Source organism: Rhea americana, unplaced genomic scaffold (genome assembly GCF_003343005.1).
Source record: "Rhea americana isolate MKP2758 unplaced genomic scaffold, rheAme1 scaffold_66, whole genome shotgun sequence".
NCBI classification, from domain to species: Eukaryota; Metazoa; Chordata; class Aves; order Rheiformes; family Rheidae; genus Rhea; species Rhea americana.
Window position 1 is genome coordinate 1,843,739 of NW_028186823.1, and position 19,587 is coordinate 1,863,325.

The following is a 19,587-nucleotide window of genomic DNA, read 5'->3' on the forward strand; positions in this document are numbered from 1 at the left end:
AAAAAGAAACTTGTTTCTTTGTTTTAAGATAACAGAGCTTCAGAGAAAAACATACCAATATATCTGAAAGTATTTCAGGCATCCCTGAAACACACAAGCTGAGCAGCTACAACTACTGCAAATAAAATCACGTTTGCACAAAAAAAGCAATGCCTAGAATGCATGCAGTGGTGTAAAAGGACAATCATTTTTATTTCCTAAGGCATGAATTTTTCAGTTCTATGTTTTTTTAGTTCTATCTGTCTACACAATAGTGTATGGAGGCCATTCAGTTTGTTCCCTTCCCTCCCTACAGTAATAAGCAAAATAGTCAATACAGTTTTCAACTGTATGACAGAAAAGGGGATAGACTGTAAGAAATACATTCCTTAGCTTTTAAGAGTCAAGTTACTTCTGACGAGCAACAGTTGAAGATAAACTCTTACTCTATCCAAATCTTTTTGTACCTTCCAGGAAGTTTTGAAAGAGTAAGATTTGGTGAGCAACAAGAGTTTCTCTTCCTAAAGAGATGCAAACACTAGTTCATCTTAAGAATACAAAAGTTCAACATACAAAACACTTACTGTATGAGAACGGCATCAACTAGAGGCATAAACTGAAAAATGACTTACCTGGAAAGCTATCAGATAACACAGTGCTGCCAGTTCAGATACAACTCTCCACTGTGCTTCACTGTGTTGGGCCATTTTGAGTAACAAAGTTCCTGCATGCATGTAGAAGTGTCCTTTCATTTCCAGGAAGGTGAGAGACAACTCATCTGTCCCATTCACATATGGTTTCACTGACTGAAGCACATGATCAAAACTAAAATGTAAAGAAGACTCATTCTAAATAGAGTCCTAGAAAAAGTCACAGATGTTCTTATCAATTACAGTTATTTAACTGTGAATCAAGCAACTCCATGAGTCAATGGTTACTGCCTCAGCAGCWTAAGGCAGCAGTATACTACTACCATACTAAAAAAAGTTGGATAACTGGCTCTCAAACTCCTAGAGCTTGCAACTTAGTTTACTGAAGTAAAACATTGTATTTTTGCTAGATATTTTTGACCTACCCTTTCTCAGCACATCTTTGCACAGCAGCTTTCAAGGTAATTCTCTCAGGCCACACGAACAGACTTACTACCACAGAGCTAGTGACATGCAGAAGGTGCTATCATTGTTTTTGCTGTCTTTTGCCTGTCAGAAAAACAGCTACACAGGCTCTTCAAAGCTACTGCAGAAATCTGAGCAGCTGCAGACTAGCACACAAGCTCCCTTCAGAAGATGCTTTACAAAGAACAGTCATAAATATATATATATATATATATATATATATATATATATATATATTCTTTGGATTATTTGACAAACTATGATGGCTGGTGGCAGTGTCATCATTTAGAAGTGCTTCATATGTGATCACCTTGAAGGGTTCTAATAAAGTGGCAGGGAAAAAGAAACAGCAAGTACTTTGGTCAACATTACAGAGGGCAAAAAACAGCTAKGGCATTTAAAATTCCTCATCCACCATATGTATTACTTCATACATGAAYTCTTAACCTTTGCTAAGATTAATAAACGGAAGAATATTGTTTGACAAAAGACAACCTAACAACTATTGCGTGAGAACGCTAATGAAAAGGGAAAAGAATRTAGCTCTTAAACAACGGATTGGCTCGCAGATACAGTTTGTACTACTCTAGATTTGTACTACCATGCCAAAGATAGCTTTCTTTAAAGTCAGCTGGCTTATCTGGCCCTGTAACATCATCAGTTCTTCCTGATGGAAAGCATTCTTACCGCAAGTGGCTTCCCCCCCACATTCCCTCCATTATACTACATACATCCAAAACTCTTATTTTAGTATGTCCTGGTTTTCTTATCCTAAATTAAGACAAAACTAGTACACAAAATTTGAGAGCTTTTTTTATTGTCTTGGCAATATGAATTAGTTTATTGCTCAGGTGTAGAATAGCATTCTCTTACTCTTACTGAAGTAAAAGAAGGTACATTTACAYGAAAATTAATTTTAATTGAATAGTCAGTGAGTTATTTGACTCACTGATATCCTTGGTCAAATAAAGCTTACTTCTCAGTCAGAAGGTAACTCTGGGTTCATAGAGAACTATTCATATCAACTAGCACAGGGCATCTCCTCTCCCTTCCCAAGAGTTACGTAGGGAAATGCAAGCCTGTTATATGTTCTGTGACCCAGTAAAACAGTGCTATTCTAACAAGAAAAATAATTCCATCTGCTCTTGCGTTCCACCCCTCCAGGTTGTTCAAACAATACCTTTCAAGTGACTCTTTACATTCTTGRACATCTCTAGAAGAAAGTGTCATTTTGACAAAGCTGGAATAGGCGAGCAACAGATCCTTCTTGGTGGATCTCCAATTAATTTTATCAGACTCTGAGTCTTGGATAGTTTCCAGATATTCCTGAAGAAAAAGGTTCAGATGATATGAATCAGTCATCYTTCCATGAAGGCAAGACCAAAACCTCTCCAAAACACAGTAGCATTTACTGCGTAATCCAGTCTCCCAGATGAAATCTTAACCATTTTCTTCAGTAACAAAGCTCCAGGGGAACCATTTGTTTGAGCAATTCTCTCACCCATGGAACTGCTTAACTCAGCTTTTTAAGTTAGAAACTTGTTTGCTCTGTAAGATTTAACCTTMAGAAAACTCCAGTATAAAAGAAAAATAAAATAGTATTTTGTAAATCTGCTGGTTTCTGTGAACTTTCATTTCAAGGATTTAAATCACTTGACCATAGACATCACCATAGTGATACTAAGAGATATAACCTAACTAAAAAGAAAATTATCATAGGATCATAAATAAACACCTCAAGTGTCTTTACAACACAGGTACACCATTCCAAGCTTGACTGTAAAGGTATTTTCTTCTCTGCCTCCTGGCAATGAAGCACAGCATCTCTGAATCTATTATTTGAACGGTAGAGCTCAACTAGTCTGATGTTTATGTAGACATCATCTGGTCTTGCATAGAGCTCTGCCTGAATCAAGTCAAAAAGCTGATTCCATCCATCTTCACCTTTACAATCCAATAACTGCTCCTATTAAACAGGAAGGCAACATGTTAGTATTTCATCKCTCACGAGTCTTTTCAGCAATATTACCAGCTTTATTTCCTCCCCTATGTAGAATAGTTACTCAAGCCAGTCTGAAAAGCTTTACAGCAGGAAAAGTTTTTATGTAAAGTATGATGAATAAAAACCCATAAATATTTTTAAATAAAGGTGTCTATAATAGAAAAAAAGAAATCCCCAGAAGAGTTCTCCCTCTTACAAATGGCAAGCAATGTTTGTGAAACCATTTTGTTCAAAGGCAGCATACCCTGCCACAGGCTAGCTTGTTTAAAAAAACAAAAACAAACAAACAACAAAACACATACCACAATCTAACCAAGAYCTTAATAAAGTTACTGCCTAGCTATACAAGGAAACTAACACCCCTGTGCCAAGGTGGGACTGTGTAGCTGAAAGCATTTACATGACACTTGAGAATTATAGTATTTCCCACATTCCGTTAGGTCAATCATAAATCAGATTTTAAAAAAGGCAGCAGTAAGCAAGAAAGTCAGAGTTCACAGCCCTGCTATCTTTCTAACAGCTGCATAAAAGAAAGATTAAGTATTGCTCATCTAGTCTTAACTTCTTCGATTTGATCACTAATAGAGTTATCTTGTGTTTTTGAAGAGGATTAACCCCAAAGCCTTAAAAACGGTATGAAAACTTCTAGCTGAAGTTTTCTGGAAAGCTAGACAAAAAACACCAGACTGCAAAGAAAGAAGTATCTAATAAATTCAGTATTCAAGAATCCTAAAATAATCCAGCCAATAAGAAAGAGTTTAATATGAGATGACACACAAACCATTTGAGTCAGATTCTGAAAGTTTTGTTAAGCCATGGAGCAGAGGTTAGAATTTGGCATTTACCTTCAATCTGTAAACAGCAGGACTCCCAGGGAAGAGTTTAGCAGCTCTCTCAACCCAGTATTTTGCTCTTCCATCAGTAATGTCGTTACTGCACAGTAACTCTGCAATCTTCAGTACAAGATCTTTCTGCATTGGATTCAACTCCACAGAACGCTATTTTTCCCACCCATACACAGAGAAAAAAAAAATCTCATGATAAAAATTGTAATATAAAGCAGGAATGAAAATTACTCAAATCAAAAAATAAGGATACAGTTATTTGAATTAGTTATATCTATCAAAYATACTTAGAAAACACACTAACAAAAAAAAGCCTACTTTACTAAAAGACACTGCTAGCTTAGAGTACATTTAAATACAACTGCCAGAATTCAGAAGAATATAACAGAAGTATAACACAAAATCCTGCTCTTTGTCAACCACTAGCTACTGCTATTCTTGGGCTAAAGGAGCATGAGATTTGTTGTCTGACTGCGTGAGAACACTTTTAAATAAACAAATTTTAAGTCACTCAAAATGCTTTAGTATTTCAGTAAGATGTGTTGGCAGTGAGATTTTTGAGCACATCTTCAAACAAAGACATCTTTATTGATAGTTTTATGTTTATATGCTTGCCTAATCAAAATTAAATTAAAAAGAGAACATGCTAGGTCTCCAGTCTTCATAGCAAGTAGATTCCTACTGTCATCACAATCCACATTATAGAATTCCACAAATGTCACAGATCTTTAGGGTAAGGAGCAACATATGATTTGGGAGGAATTTAACAGCAGGTTACTGAAAGAGCAGATATGGAACACAATACAAAGAAACAACTTAAAAATATACTGTCAAAATGCATTATATCAAGTGAAGAATTTCTGCTGCTTCTTGCAAAGTACTTTACATACACACTTCGTAACACACTTTCTCCAGAAATAGATTTTCTTCTGTGTGTTTCAGGATGTCCAGCACAAGATAAAAAAAGGTCCATTACAAAGCAGGACATTAGGGGTCAGTGTAGTAATTACCTTGTAACACCCAACAGCTTTTTCTATGTTATCCTCAGCTTCATAAAGCTGTCCAAGAAACCTGTGAGCTTTGGGATCTCTCTCTTGTACATTGAGATATGTAGATATGTACCTATGGAGAAAAATCAGTTACCTTAATCGATTACACCAAAAAACAGGTATAGYGTTAGTCTAATCCACTGTACAGGAAGTATAGCCACATTAAGTTCTTGGCCCCTAGTCTGGATCTTAAAAGAAGGAACAAAATTATTATGTTATTTTTAGACATTAAGTTGCTATTCATTTCCAGTAAATACTGTACTTCTTACAAGAAGCCACAGTTCATAGGAAGTTTAAGAATTACAYAATACAGTGGAATAAAAGCCATTTCAATCAGAAGAGTTTCACTGCCACATAACTATTTTTCTTTCAAACAGCTATTTTACAAAGATTTACATGGCAGCCAATACCCACATTTACTGTTATTTTAAAAACCGCACGCTACTGATTTTGATTTCTCTGGCCTAACTCAGTCATTTAGCTTYTCTCTTGCAAAGAAGTTATATGCTTTAGAAAATAGAACAACTTACATCAATATATGTTACCTTTTAGCAAGCTCATATTCTTTTACTTCATAATACAGTTTAGCAAAGAAGAATCCTTTCATCGATTTCTGAAGAGAGAAAAAGAGGATAGGCATGTTTTAAATGAGCAGTACTTAAAAATTATTGAATATGAAGACCTCCCTTTTTAGCAAGGCACAAAACTGTTAGATGACTGAGTTTTATAACTAGTTACCAGCTCAACTCCATTCCTCATAGATGAATTTTTTCTTTTTCCTGTAGATGCAGAATTAAGACCAAAAAGAATCAGTCTTTTACTAGTAGCCCTTGCCAATTAACAGGAAAAATAAGGCTATAAGTGAACAACTAAAAGCAAGCAACAAACTTCTCCTGGTAGCATTTCATAAACACTTCTGATGAAAAGAAGTGGAAGAATGAGATAAGCTACATTCAGCCTTTTTTGTCATGATGCAGTCTTATTACTAGGGAAGAAAAAACCTACTTGCAAAGAGAGAAGACTTGCCTTTTAGTCCTGCTGTAGTATACTGACCCCAGAAACTACTGCTTAACTATGCATGGAAACTCTTTCCTCAACCAAGCCACTCATAGCTTTTGTGCTAGTTTTCCTTAAGAGTAAGGTAAACACTCCTGCAGTTGTTCWCTTGCAATGTTATGAGTCTAGCAACTTCAACATGCACATCTACAGCAAGAGGTGAAATATAAGTCTCTAAAGGTATTGGGGGGGGGCATGGAAAAAAGGAAGCAACAAGGAAAGGAAGGAAAAGAATAATAAAAAAACAGATATGGGTACACACTAGGCAAAAGGGGAAGATGGCAGAAGTAGGCATAGTAAAGAGTCAAAGGAATGATGATCCAAAAACATGTAAAGASCAACCAATACTGATATAATGTTCTACACAAACCAGACCCTTCCTTCAGCTTATGGCATGAACTTCTACTGCCATGAACTCAAAAGGCTTAGTACCTACTCCACTAGCTGCATAAAAATTATTCTCAAAAGAACAGCTAGGCTCCTATCACACTTGTACTTAAAAATCCAAGTAAGAGAAAGATTAATTTGATGCTTTGATACATTTAAGGACAGTTGATATTATAAATCAACTTTCTGCTTTGAGTAATTTAAAACAGACTAACGCAACTGCTTATGCAAGGAACTATTTGCTGTTTTAGTACACACAAAAGAGTATCAGCATCACATGCTTAATATTCCACCAGTTTTTAAGTCATGGCTAGGGAACTACTGACTTAATCACAAGTAAAAGTCTCACAGTAAAATAATGTTTTCAGAGAACAGCATTTTAAATTTCTCACATCTAGATTTCTCTAAAGAACTTAGCTTGATCTCCCAGTATCAGATCAAAAGCACCTCTTGTTAAACCAAAATGCTAAAAATTTTACCACAACAAAAAMGAGAGAAAAGCATTTTAGGAAGTGTAATGGGAACATCAAAAGCACTGAAGAGCATCTCTGATTTTAGCCATGATGAACTTGATGCTACTTGGTCTAAAGAGCATCCAAATCAACTGAATGAAGTCAACACGACAGCTTGGTTGATGCTGTCATGTTGATACAAATGTACGCTGGCATTACGTGGAGACCCTACTTATATATAATTATTTGATCTCTAAGGTTGGAAAGGAACTSTGCAGATCATCTAGTCCTCTCCCTCATCCTCCACCCTGCTCAAAACAGAATCAACTACAGCAGGTTGCTCCAGGCCTACTGTGATCCATTTACTATTTTCTAGATTTGCTGGAAAGGAAAAATCATACAGAGCTCTTTATCCTTCTTTCCAGCTAGTAAAATGAAGCAGAAGAGTATTTTTTCCAGTTCTTCTGCCTCAAAGAACAGTCAAAGACATCACAGAATACATAGAAAAGAACTGGAAATCTAAGAATGTGTTCTCTATTTATCTTCTAAAAGCAGAGGACCCACACTCGTACAGAAATGAGGACTTCTGTATGCTTTAAAGCTTACTGAGGTTTTCTTTATAGCAGCACTACGGCTTCCCAGCTGTAGAAAGCAGACATACAGCTCTAGTAAGCCGCTGTTCCCGCGTTTAGGGGAAGCCTGTCCCATCAGCAAAACTCCATGCTCTTCCTCACAACAGCTTCCCTGACCTCACTCGGCGTAACTAAGCCTGAGTAAACACCGACTCGGGAACAGCCCCAGAAACGCCGAGAACACTGTAATTCGTCCTCCTGCTACCAGGCGGGAAAGGCTTGGGCCTCCTCCCGTGCCGGCAGGGGAAGCGGCCAGGCCTCGGCGGCCTCCCCCGCTCCGAGAGCCAGCAGGGCCCCGGCGGCGACACGCGCCGCTGCCGCCCGGCGCAACCCGCCCCGCACCCCGGCAGCGGCGCGGGCGGGCCGCGGCGCCCCGGCGGCGGCGGCACTCACCTCTCGGGGCGAAGGCGCGGCGGCCTGCAAGGAGGCGACGTACCGCTCCACGTCGGCCTTCGTGCGCCTCATGATGGCGCCGCGGCGGCACCCCGCGCCGCGCCGCGCCGCACCGCGCTCACAGCCCGCCGCCGGCGCCGCGCGAACGGGCGGACGGAAGGAGGGAGCGACGCAGCCCCGCGCGTTACGCAAGTTCCCGCGCGTTACGCAAGTTCCCGCGCGTTACGCAAGTTCCCGCGCTACCGCCGCGACACCTTCCCCGCCGCCGAGTGCGCAAGAACCAGCCGCGCGCGCGCAGAAGGGAGGGGCCGGGGGGGGGGCGGACACGCCGCTGCCCGCGCATGCGCTGCGCCGCGGGCGGCCGTTGCGCCCTGACGACTCAGCCGGCGGCGCCGAGGTTGTTGCGCAGTTGGCGCCGCGCTGCAGGCGTGGGAGGGGGAGAGCGGGTGACAGCAGCCCGCTAAATTTTCGGGGGCAGCTTACCATTCGTTTATTTATATATCACTTGTTATTTATCAGTGCTGTTAGACCAGCATCCGTTCCTGCTCGGCCCTTGCGCTGTCATAAGGAATTGTGACGTGAGTGGGAGCCACACTGAAGTACGTTTTCACTGAAAGCTCCGTCTTGTGACTCCTTCGCAGCTGCGAATTTAACCCATATGCATGAGCTTTATTATTGCGGAGATCTGGTGCTCTGGAAAACGAGTTTCCAAATGTTCCAGCACCTACATTGAGAACTTTCATTTGCCCAGGACTTCGGGACTTCAACTGTGGAGACCAGCAGCATCAATATAATGCCATGACTGAAAGAGTTAACCTTTTTTATCATTATTATTTGCTCCATTARTGGTGAGTCAGACACTGGATTTAATTCACTAAGAGAAAACAGGATTTTTTTCTCTTTTTGTAATGGTGTATCTACAGTTGAGGATACCAGTTTGTCAGCATCAGCAGCTGCTACCAAGCTGCATATTAGAAGTTGTAATGCTGAGGAGGATGCAAGAATGGGCTCAGGAGCCACTGGACTATACGTAGAAGGAAATTACTGCTCTGTGGCTGGTGGGAAGGTGTATGAAATTGCCTTCACACAGAGAAGGTCCAACACTTGGTCCCATTCTCTCATGTCTCCCCTTTCTCACCTTGGAGGTGGCACTCCAGTTGTCCCCAGTGTGCAACACCAGAATGGTAGCTAACCAGACAGCATTTGACTCTTTATGCTGACTCTGCTCTAGACACCTAACTAAGCTTGGTGAACACCTAATACGCCTCAGCTGGAACTAAGCACAGAGCTTCAGTGAAGGTGAGGTGGGGGCACCTTTCTGCTGGTATGCTGTTAATTATACACGAGCTGCTCTAAACCCCGTACAGTAGAGGATTGATTTGCATGGGAGATAGGACATGGATACATAAGGCCTGTGTAAGTGTCTGCAGCAGTTAATATATACTTTTGTCCTTGTGAMGGGGGGAAAATGGGCCTACATAATCTACTTGCCAGGTTGCAAATGGTTGCCTCACTTGATGTGACCATATGTGCTGGTGAAAGGCACTTTTGTTATCTTCATACAAATGGGACTGTTAGCATATGCTGTCTTATTCTTCTTGCCCATGCATGATTGATCCCACCCAACATAGCTGGGACATTCCCAAATCCTAGCTCATGACCTTCTTTGAGGGACCTAGTAGACACYGTGGTTAGGAGAACAATTATAAACTCAGCATCTTTCAGGAATAAATTTCCAGCTATGTGAAATATTATAGTACTGACAGGCTAGGAAGTGAGCTTCAGCACCAGACCTGTAATTGTGCAGGTTGCTTAATTGTTAGCTTGCTCCCTGGTTATTTTGCACTGCTTTTAATTAATTCTCTTCATGACAATGTCCAGAGATATGACTTCAGTGATAGGTTGCTCAAAAGAGCATTCCCAAAGAGTAGTGTAGAGCCGCAGAACTGTCCACTGAAGACAGGACTCAACAATAATCATCATCATATTTCACCTTGAGGATGATTAAGCAATGGCAAACATTGCCAACAGAGGCAGGTGGAATCTCCTTTCTTGGAGACAGTCAAAACTTGACCAGACAAGACCTTGAGTATTGATCCCACTTTGATGTTAACCCTGCTTTGAGCAGGAGTTTGAGTATGGACTACCTCCAGAGATCTCTTCCAACCGAAATTTTTCCATAATATCTAACAGCAGGCTTTGAACCCTCAAGTACCCCCAGATGCTGTCAATGCCATATCTTAGGGGTCTGAAACACACGTTATGTTCATGAAGCATACCACTACCCTGGTGGACTGTAGCACTGCCCTCCTATACCAGGAAGTTTGAAATATCCAAAACAGTTACGTCTTTGGGCCACAGGGACATCACAGAGTCCAGAGGAGAGCCATGGCTACGTGGTGCAAACATGGCCAGTGTGTTCCGGAGGGATATAACACTGAGCAATGGGGATGCAAGGTAGTTCATGTCATTCRGTCTCAGGATTAGGGGTAGTTCCCAAACTCTTTTTGACCAGTCAAGCTGCATACATAAGCTGGAGGAAAAGAGTTGAAGAGCTGAAAAGTCAGCATAATATGCAAAAGACTAGAACAAGAACTGAATTATAATTTAAGTGAGGCAGTGCTGAGTATGGCCTCCCAAATCCATGGCGTTGTCCAGAAGTCTAACAGTGTTACTATGCYAGCTGTCTAGTATATTTTTGAGAATTTACACAATTTTATAGTCTTAAACGCATGCATTCAGTAACTGAAYTGCTGTTGCATTCAATAACTGTACAGAAAAAAGTAGTCAGAAGTACCCTATCTAGCGCTAAACTGGAAATGACAGTTACATTACAGTGAAAAGAGGAGAGAGAAAAAGCTTGATAGGATGGCATACACTTTAAACTTGGACAAGTTGTTTTCTCAAAGAAAACTTAGTAACTGTGTCTACGCAGAAAACAGACAAAAGTATCTATTCTTTATGAAATAAACTGCTGTTTTTTTCATAAACCTATAAACTGAATTAAAGTGGGATACTCGGGGAAACAGGACATCTCCTTTAAATCAGGATAGTAAATATTTAAACACAGTCACAGCTAAAGTATAAAGAACAAATGGAGGCTAGTTGCTTTCTCACCCATCTCAAGCTCTCGTTTCAGAAAGATGATACAAGTTACCATAACATAGCCTTTATTGATGACACTGGAAAGCAGATGTTCTAAATCAACTAATTTTTCATAAACAGGAAATAAAATTTTAGTTGCTATGATGTAACTATATAAAATCTGTTTAAGTCACTAATATGAAAAAAAAATTTGCATACTTGACAATGTAGTATTATCACAATTCCTAAGTAACTATTTTTTATAAGGAAGGGGAAAAATAAAACAGGTTTGCATGGACAGAAGTCAATAGTATAAAACAGTTAAGTCCCAGACAGGGAAATCTGTTAATTTGTGGTCTCAGTCCTTGAGGATGGCTAAAGAAATAGATCCCAGTAGGATCAACCCATTTATATTTACACTCGCTAGTGTAAAAGTAATATTGCCAGTTAATTGAAATATGCATTTTCAATACTGTTCTAAAAATTAACAAAGCCCAGAAGCTAAATTTTAACCTCATTTGAAATACAGTACTTCTTGCATCCTGTGTAATTAAGGCAAAGTATGTTATCTTTTGAAAATACCATGTATACAATTTCTGCATAAAAATATGAAATAAAAATAAAACTGTATATATATATTTAATGGAACATTATTATCTATGGTCCAGCAGAATAAGGCACAAAAAGTAAATAAAATGCAAAAGTATATATAAAAGTTAACATGTTATTGTAAATGGAATATAGCAAAAATTCAAGTACTTCTGTATGCTCATTTCTTGCAGTAGGAATATATACTTTATATAGGTATTTCATGCTAAACCTGATGCACAATGATTCATCATATAAGCATAATTATTAAAAGGAGATAATTTCTGCAGTGACTGTATTTAGAAATCTGTCATTTTTCAAGCTATTTGAAACAAGGCTCGTTAATGGGACTGCTTGGACTAGAATCTAACAGTGGATTTCTCCATGAAGAAAGGTCAGTTGATTTCTTGCCCAAGTCACGCAGTCTTACGTGCATGCTTAGATTGCACATTAATACTTATATTAATAAAAATGACACTACATGTAAAGTTGGACACATTTGCAAAGCGTATTTTTTGCAGGTATTCACAAGCAAATTTTACTTCTATGTAGAATTCTGTAGAGACTATTGTGCCCAGTGCATCTATTCAGCTGCATTATCAGGGTGAAAATCCTTTCAAGTGAGTTAATAACTAATTTAGTCTGCAAGTATGATCTATGTATCAACAAATCTCAAATAATGAATTTGAAGATACTTAGATTTGATAGCTAGAAGGCATGCATCATCATTTGTTGTCTGATTATAGCCTCAAAGCAGAAAAAAATCCCTCAAGTAATATATATAATATTTTTATAAAGGAAGGGAGAGCAGTCTTCACTTTCTTCCTACGGTTTCAGCTAGTTTCTTCAGTCTTTTCTTCAGTTCTAGAGGAAATTTCTCATAGCACTTCTTGCAGACAGGCTTCATATCAAACTCAACAAATTTATTCCTAAAATGACAAAGCAAAAACCAAACAGACAAAGTCTTAGTGGCTGGGATTAAAAAAAAATAAAAATAGTCACATTAACGCTCAAGACAAAAAATTACAACTGCAATTTATATATACATTAAAAGTTATTTTCATAGGGTTATACATTGTGGACAGTAAATTACTCTGTTGTGCAAGATACCTCTTTTTTTAAACCTAAATGTCCACATTTATGAACTGCATTATTTAAAAAGCCTTTCAGACTGAATTTTAGAGCACAGCAGACTAAATATAAGATATTGAAATAACGAATTTAGATTTCAGCTTATGTGAAAATAGGTATTTTGGTTTTGATTACCAGAAACACACGCAAACTTAGAATAAGAGCATCCTTATCACTGACCAAAGAAGAAAGGAGCAGAGGTGGTGGTGAGAAGGAAAGAGAAGTTTACAAACAGATTGGCTTTTTCTTTTTCTGCTTATCTTTATCCTTTGCTTCACGTTCCCGTTTGGCAAGTCGTCGCTTAAATTCATCTGGCATTTTCTCATAACAGTGTTTGCAGACAGGCTTTAGATCAATTTCAACAAACTTATCCCTTTAGAGTTAAACACAGGAAAAATAAAGGATGGAAGAGAAAAGAATTCAGATTAACTGAAGGAAGAACTGAACAGATAGCTGGAAGAGATGTATATTAGTAAATGAAGCTAGAGAAAGAAACATGCACATCTTTCCTCAAATGCTTTACAGTATGAAAAACATACAGACCAGTTAAACTACAGCAACATCTATTCTTTAATGATGACCACTGATATGTTTTGCAGGCATCACACTTGTCTGATAAACTTACTTGAGTGTTAACTTAGTGTTGCAAGTTGAACAAGCAAAACAGTTCACACACCATGCCTTATTCAGAGCAGACACAACTGGGACAAGGAGGGAAAAGAAATCATTAGCATTGCAGAAAACAGAAGTATTAAAAATGAAGCTCACATATTCACAACACAATTCTCTTACCAAATACTAAGAACCATAACAATATTGAGGCAAGAATAGGAAGGCGCATGTGAATGTAGTATAGTGGATCATGTACACTTGATAAGGCTGCCTCAGAGAGTACATGCAAATATATTCATCAGCAATACCAGTTTAAGATATTTCTGACTCCTGATGCTTGCTTCCACCTCCTATCATAGGATGACCTCAGGCTTTGTGAGGCCATGTGGTGAACTTTATCAGGAAAATTCAGCTGAAAAGCAATCTAGCAAAAAGGTGTTTATGCTTCCGTTCTGTTTCATTTCTCAGATCCTGTTCAGACTGCAGTGCCATGAACAGTTGTGCTTGCCCAGCTGAAAAAGGTGATGCGGAACCAGCAGTCAGGCCAGTACTGGTAAACCAGCACTACCAATGTGAAAAAAAATGTGGATGTAATGGAATAAATTACTTCAGAATATGATCAAGGCAAACTTGGACATTATTTTCTTCTCTACTTTGGAGCCAAAGTAAACATTTTCTCTTTGTTCTGTATCTCTGTTCCACTTTTCCGTTTGTCCTCTCTCTCCTTCAATATACCTTCTAACTTTTTGCTGCCAAAATTTGCCTGTCTCTTCTTAATCTAAATTAGAGGATGCAGGACTATGCTTTTCTCTTAAAACGCAACATATTGTCAACACCAAACAAAACCAGAACCTTACAATGCAGAGTTTCTTCTACCTTTAGTACTAGCAATTGCACTATGGGGCAAGCACTTCCGCAGAAGTATGGTTTATTTATAACTGGCATTTAAAACAGTTAGTTCACTGCTTGCCAAAGTAATACTAGTTAGATGGAAGTCTTCCCTCCCTAGAGATCCCTAATAGTCACAGATGTCTTCCTGAAAACTTGCTGCTGCAGATACTTGTTTTACCAGAAAGGCAGGCAAAGAGCAATACTGGATAGTCATCATTTACAACAGCAGACTTTGTTTGAATTTGTATTCAGAAATGTAAAATAATCAAAGATTACTCTGGAAAAAAAAAGAAAAAAAGAAATGACTCACTACATTCTGTTCAAGTTGGTGACCAGAACATACAGTACAGGAGTCTGATTATATGGTGTAACATTAGAAACATACAGGTATCTGCTTATCAAACAAGGCTGAATTTATTTATTCACCTGAAGGTCTAGATCTGTTCATTTAATGAAAAGGAGGATGACATTTCCTCCAAAAAGTGTTCTGGATTTAGTTCAGCAGGTATAGTCTAGTCCAGAAAATGCAGAGAAAGCACATCTCTGGAACGTAGGTCTCACCCTACACTTACATGACTATRAACTAGTTTATGTCTCCTTTTATGTGCTAGTGACTTCCTCCCACTTTGCTAATGGCTTTTCCTTACATAAGGCTAACACTGGTATATAGTATTTACTTCAGCCAGGTATAATTAGTCACATAGTAACTTTGCATTATTTCAGGTAGAATTATCTGCTTTTTTGGCATTTTATCGTAAGTGGTTATCAAAAAAACCCTCCAAAACAAAATCTGAAAAAACTTAAAACACTTGCTTCCAGTTAATGAGTTACTGCCTTTAAAGGGCACTTCTTTCCAAATGTGACTGGTTTGTGACAATCTGACCAGTCTAGATCTTCAAAAGACAGGTGTCTATTCTACGATAGATAGGTAAAAATCTCCAGGAACTGATCTGAAATCATGGAAACTAGATACATAAAAATCCCATCCACATCTTTTGATAGCTAAATACTTTTTTTTTCAGTTTGAATCATCATATCTAAATCTGTTTGAGGAGATGCTCTCTCTCAAACTAACACACATTCTTTGTTAAAGTCAGCGGGGCAGGAAGTCACCTCTACATCTTGTGGCATCCCTGGCCTTTGCACTTTACTAAGGGGTTTCCAAGTGGCCATGGTTCTCTTCAGCCCCTGAGCGATCCTCCAGCATCACGGAATATTGTAGGGTTTTCTTATGATTTGGTCCCTGAGTCATCAGATCTGATCTAATTTCTGATAAAGAAGTTGAACATTTTTGTTTTAATGATAACTACCAGGTATTAAATAGGGACTTTTTCACTTTTAAAGAGAACTTTCAATTAAAGTAAACATTAAGAAAACGGACAAGTGCTTACCATCTCCTTCGATCACACGATTGCAGTGGAAACAAACATCACCAAACAGCTGAAGAGGAAGGAAAAGTTATGAATTTTAATCACAGAATCAGTAAGGTTGGAAGGGACCTCTGGAGATCATCTAGTCCAACCTCCCAAAGATTTCCTGGTGCTGGTTCCACTGGGGCTTTGACCCAGGACCATCAGCATGTAAAGCAGATATGATAACCACTACACAATCTCTAATTGTATGGTTTTATCCAGGCAGCTTCTCAAAATAACTAACTGTATTTCAGCTGATAAGAACAATAGCTTTCCTACTTACTTCAGTAAAATGAAGAGAATGCTGGTAAGACTCATTTGGTTTTCAAATAATCTTTCATATCATCTTATTACAAAAGAAACCTCTATAATATTAAAGATGGAAATATTTGCTTACATCTGTTTACACTCTATAAATATGATTTCGTTTTAACATTTCACCAATCCTTAACATTTGAAGTATATCAGTCAYGTATCAATTATTAGTACTCAGCCAATTTAACATTTGGATTTACTTGCATGGCTAGAGCAATGTATTGCTGTTTCTGGTGAAAACAGTAGGGAAATATGATTTTTTATTATTCTGAAAAAAAAGAAAATTTAGGCCAAAAATCATTTTTTTTTTCTACGCTTAGCAGTTAACGACAGTGTTAAAGTCCAGGAAGGGCTTTTATTTCCAAAATTTAATGTACCTTTTCTAACTGTATTAATTGACCTACTGAAAGACATGTGTTCTACAGAYGACTCTTGTCTGGTGTAAGTTTTTGCTCCATCATGGCTGCAACACTTATTATTAATGTCACTATGGCATTTATTATCTACAAGTATGCCAGCAACATTTCAGTCATCTGCCCTTTGTCAATGACAAATTAAGACTCCATCAGTAATTAACAGATGCCTTACAACTCCTAAATGTAATCCCCACTCTTGTATTTGTGAGTGAGGTGGTGTACGTGACACCTTGCAACTGGCTTCCAATAAAAAAAGGATACATATATTGTGCTACTGCACTACACAATTAAGGGAATCTGGAGTGAGATGACAACATTGCTTATCTACTCCTGTTTAAATGAAAGCAGTCACTAGGTGGTGTCCTCTGACAAATCAGCTTGGCATTCAGAGTCTTCAGGGAAGAAATGAATGAGTTGCCTGATCGAGTGTATCTTAACATAYAGTCATCATAGTAACAGCTGTAAGGAAAACTGAGCTACTCACAGAGGCCTAGAGTTACGCTACAGCTACTGAGTGACAGATCTGCTTTAGATTCCTGGGAAAGACCGGGTATTATTAGCTACTCTGATCTTGCAGACATGTGAAAGCTTGTAACAGCTCTACATAAACACTGATAACCTTAAAAAATAGCTAGATACTCATTATCCTAGCCAGCCTTTGTGAAATCCCTGCAGATTTTTTTTTCTTACATGCTAGACCTGTGCGTAGAGAAACTTTTATAAATTAACTGCAATAGAACATCTACCAAATTTCAGTACACCTACAGATGACTAYGTGAAAACAGAAGGGTAGCCACGATTTTTCATCTCTCACTAATAAAACCAATTCACAAGTTTACCAATAACACATATTTTTAAATATGCAACCTTACCTGATTGTAGTGGGTTTCACAGTAGGCCAAGCCTTTCCTCTCATAGTGACGATGACCCAGGAATGGCTTTTCACATTTTGCACAAACAAAATGCTACAAAGAAAATTGTGCAAATATTTTTTGCATTAATTGGAAGTAATGGTGTTCTTTTCTGAACATTGAATCAACCAATCTCAGTATGGAACATCATTAAAAACTACTCAGCTGGTTACGCCATCTTGGAAAGAAGAAATAATAYTTTGTTTTGTTTCTATACTTAGACCACTAATATAACTCTCCTTTTAATGTCTTCAATATTTTAATCCAAAAAGTTAAGAAAAAAAAATCAAGGAAAGGGAGTCTGTTATGTTATCAATAAACAGAATGAAGGGACTTTAAATARTTTTCATCATCATTACACTCTCATGAAGAAAGCACTTGCTAGAGAAGATTTTCAAAACAACCAAAGGAATATGGCTGTGTATCTTCCTAATTTAAATGGAAGACGTGGAACTAAATCTTGTGCTTGGCCTTGAAATACGAACCCTCACAYGAAGAGCTTTAAATATGCTTATGTGGCAGGTGACCATAGAAGACATAATAGTATCATGATGCCTAGTAATCAGGGGTTCCCATGGAACATTACTGCCTTTCTACATACTGCTTTGCACTGTAGCATCTTCTTCCACAAAGATCTCACATCGCTTCCTTTAATTACTGATTTTAGCTTCWCAGTGAAAGCTTTATGTGAGATAGGAACTGACACTTGTTTCACAGTGGAAGATCAGTCACAAAAAGGTGGAAGATGGGATTAGGAGAACACATTTATTAACCATTTCTGCAGAACTGTCTCATCTTTTCATTGATATTGATCAGCAAAATTCCAGGTGAGCACGTTAACATATGCATTCTTGAAAGACAATAACTGATCGGATGTCTACCTCCACGTGCCATTGTTTGCCCATAGCATTCACCACACGTCCTTCAATTGGCCTTCTACATGCTCCACAGATGGGTACACCCATTTTGTCATGGCAGGGTAAGCAATATAATTCCCCCTTCAACTCACGAGCATCAGCAGTAAGTTCCTTCCTGTTCAAAAGTTAATGAATTGAGAGGATGAATAAAGGAACCAAACAAATTCAACTCACGAGTGTTTCTGAAAGGAAGATTCAATTTTAAGCATTTACTTTAGAAACTGTATTTATACTACAATAATTGATTTAAGTAGCAGCTTCAAATTCAATAGCTTTTATTAACAAGACTGGTCCACAGTAAACTCAGAAAGGCCTGCTAAGAAAGATGCACTTAAGTCTCTCTGAAAATAGATAGTGAGCTATCTGTATTCTGGTTATGTGATGCAAATGTGTTTGAAAGCTGCAGACATGCTTGGCTTATATTCTAGCCTTRTTATCACCAGTTTATTTTAGATTTACATAAATATAATCGAAAGTAAAATGTAGTCTTCTACATCCAGGTACATTTTCCCTGTTATATAAAGTTTCAGGGAAAGAAAAATATGCAACCACGTGAGATAACTATGTCTATTCTTTCTCAGGCACAGAATTGCAAATACTCTTCTTTTTAATAATTTACATAATTAGAATGTCCAGAGTTCTGTCCAGAACTGTCAAGAGTTCCTATTTCTTTTTTCTGCAGAGCATAATCTCTCATGGCTCCCTGACAGGCTGGATGCTGTAGGGACACACCAGCCTCTCGAACCTCACAGCATAAGCTGGGTGAGCTAAAGGACCAGCTCCACCATTCCAGAAGCAATAACCAGACACACATCCCTACCTAGTCTGGCTGCAAGGCATGCAAATCCCACCCTGCTGCCCGTTGTACAGGACAGGTGAGCACTTTACGATGTAGGTGAATAAAGCAAAGGAAACCAGCATTTTCCTGTTTTCCTTTGCAGGATTCAGTTACCCGCAGTTTGCACAGTTGAAATGATCAGGGTGATATGGATCATTTTTGAATATGAGAGGCTGTTCATCAATAATGGCATGGCACTTCTGGCAAATGTACTTCCCTAGGCCTCTGGCTTTTTCCCGGTTATGGCAAGGACGGCAAAGATGTCTGAAACAGCATAAAAAGGAAAGATAAGTACTTCTACCAAGTACTGCAGTGCAAAATACAAACCAAACATCTATTAGAACATCATTTCAATCAATGAAAAAAAAARTCTTAAAAACAATGTGTCTGTTAGGCAAGCCAAACTCAAAAAAGGGAAAACTAACAGTTTATTTTCATCACCATGAAGTATCATTTCTTCAGCTCATTTGGATTTAAGCTTTGCTGAAACACAGAAGGCAAAGTTTGCTATAGATTCTCACTGTTGAAAGTTTTACTCTGAAAAATCTCAAAAATTTAGATT

At 38.3% G+C, this 19,587-nt stretch overlaps 2 protein-coding genes and 1 long non-coding RNA gene across 10 annotated transcripts in view; 1 reads left to right on the top strand and 2 right to left on the bottom strand.

The window, feature by feature from the left end:
* Nucleotides 1-8,121, bottom strand: part of RGPD4 (RANBP2 like and GRIP domain containing 4) — a 35,742-nt gene extending 27,621 nt beyond the window's left edge. For all 3 annotated transcript variants that reach the window (XM_085320793.1, XM_085320792.1, XM_085320794.1), the window contains exons 1-7: nucleotides 7,911-8,121; nucleotides 5,536-5,603; nucleotides 4,952-5,063; nucleotides 3,942-4,094; nucleotides 2,830-3,060; nucleotides 2,275-2,420; nucleotides 612-804 (exon numbers count right to left, since the gene is read on the bottom strand). In XM_085320793.1, the coding sequence (XP_085176919.1) occupies nucleotides 612-804; nucleotides 2,275-2,420; nucleotides 2,830-3,060; nucleotides 3,942-4,094; nucleotides 4,952-5,063; nucleotides 5,536-5,603; nucleotides 7,911-7,982 (975 nt within the window). In that variant the 5' untranslated portion in view covers nucleotides 7,983-8,121. The remainder of the gene's footprint in view (nucleotides 1-611; nucleotides 805-2,274; nucleotides 2,421-2,829; nucleotides 3,061-3,941; nucleotides 4,095-4,951; nucleotides 5,064-5,535; nucleotides 5,604-7,910) is intronic.
* Nucleotides 8,122-8,274: 153 nt separating this feature from the next.
* On the top strand, nucleotides 8,275-13,944 carry LOC146586714 (uncharacterized). Its single transcript, XR_014897770.1, has 2 exons — nucleotides 8,275-8,758; nucleotides 13,794-13,944. It is a non-coding gene; the product is annotated as an uncharacterized LOC146586714 (long non-coding RNA).
* The window catches only part of LIMS1 (LIM zinc finger domain containing 1), a 76,323-nt gene continuing 67,799 nt past the window's right edge, over nucleotides 11,064-19,587 (bottom strand). For 4 of the 6 annotated variants that reach the window (XM_085320843.1, XM_085320844.1, XM_085320846.1 and 1 more), the window contains exons 5-11: nucleotides 19,140-19,289; nucleotides 18,152-18,302; nucleotides 17,232-17,324; nucleotides 15,608-15,656; nucleotides 13,339-13,414; nucleotides 12,894-13,086; nucleotides 12,428-12,511 (exon numbers count right to left, since the gene is read on the bottom strand). In XM_085320843.1, coding sequence (XP_085176969.1) covers nucleotides 12,939-13,086; nucleotides 13,339-13,414; nucleotides 15,608-15,656; nucleotides 17,232-17,324; nucleotides 18,152-18,302; nucleotides 19,140-19,289 — 667 coding nt within the window. In that variant the 3' untranslated portion in view covers nucleotides 12,428-12,511; nucleotides 12,894-12,938. Of the gene's footprint in view, nucleotides 12,512-12,892; nucleotides 13,087-13,338; nucleotides 13,415-15,607; nucleotides 15,657-17,231; nucleotides 17,325-18,151; nucleotides 18,303-19,139; nucleotides 19,290-19,587 lie in introns of those variants that run through there. The other 2 variants (XM_085320842.1, XM_085320841.1) reach the window with 2 other exon arrangements.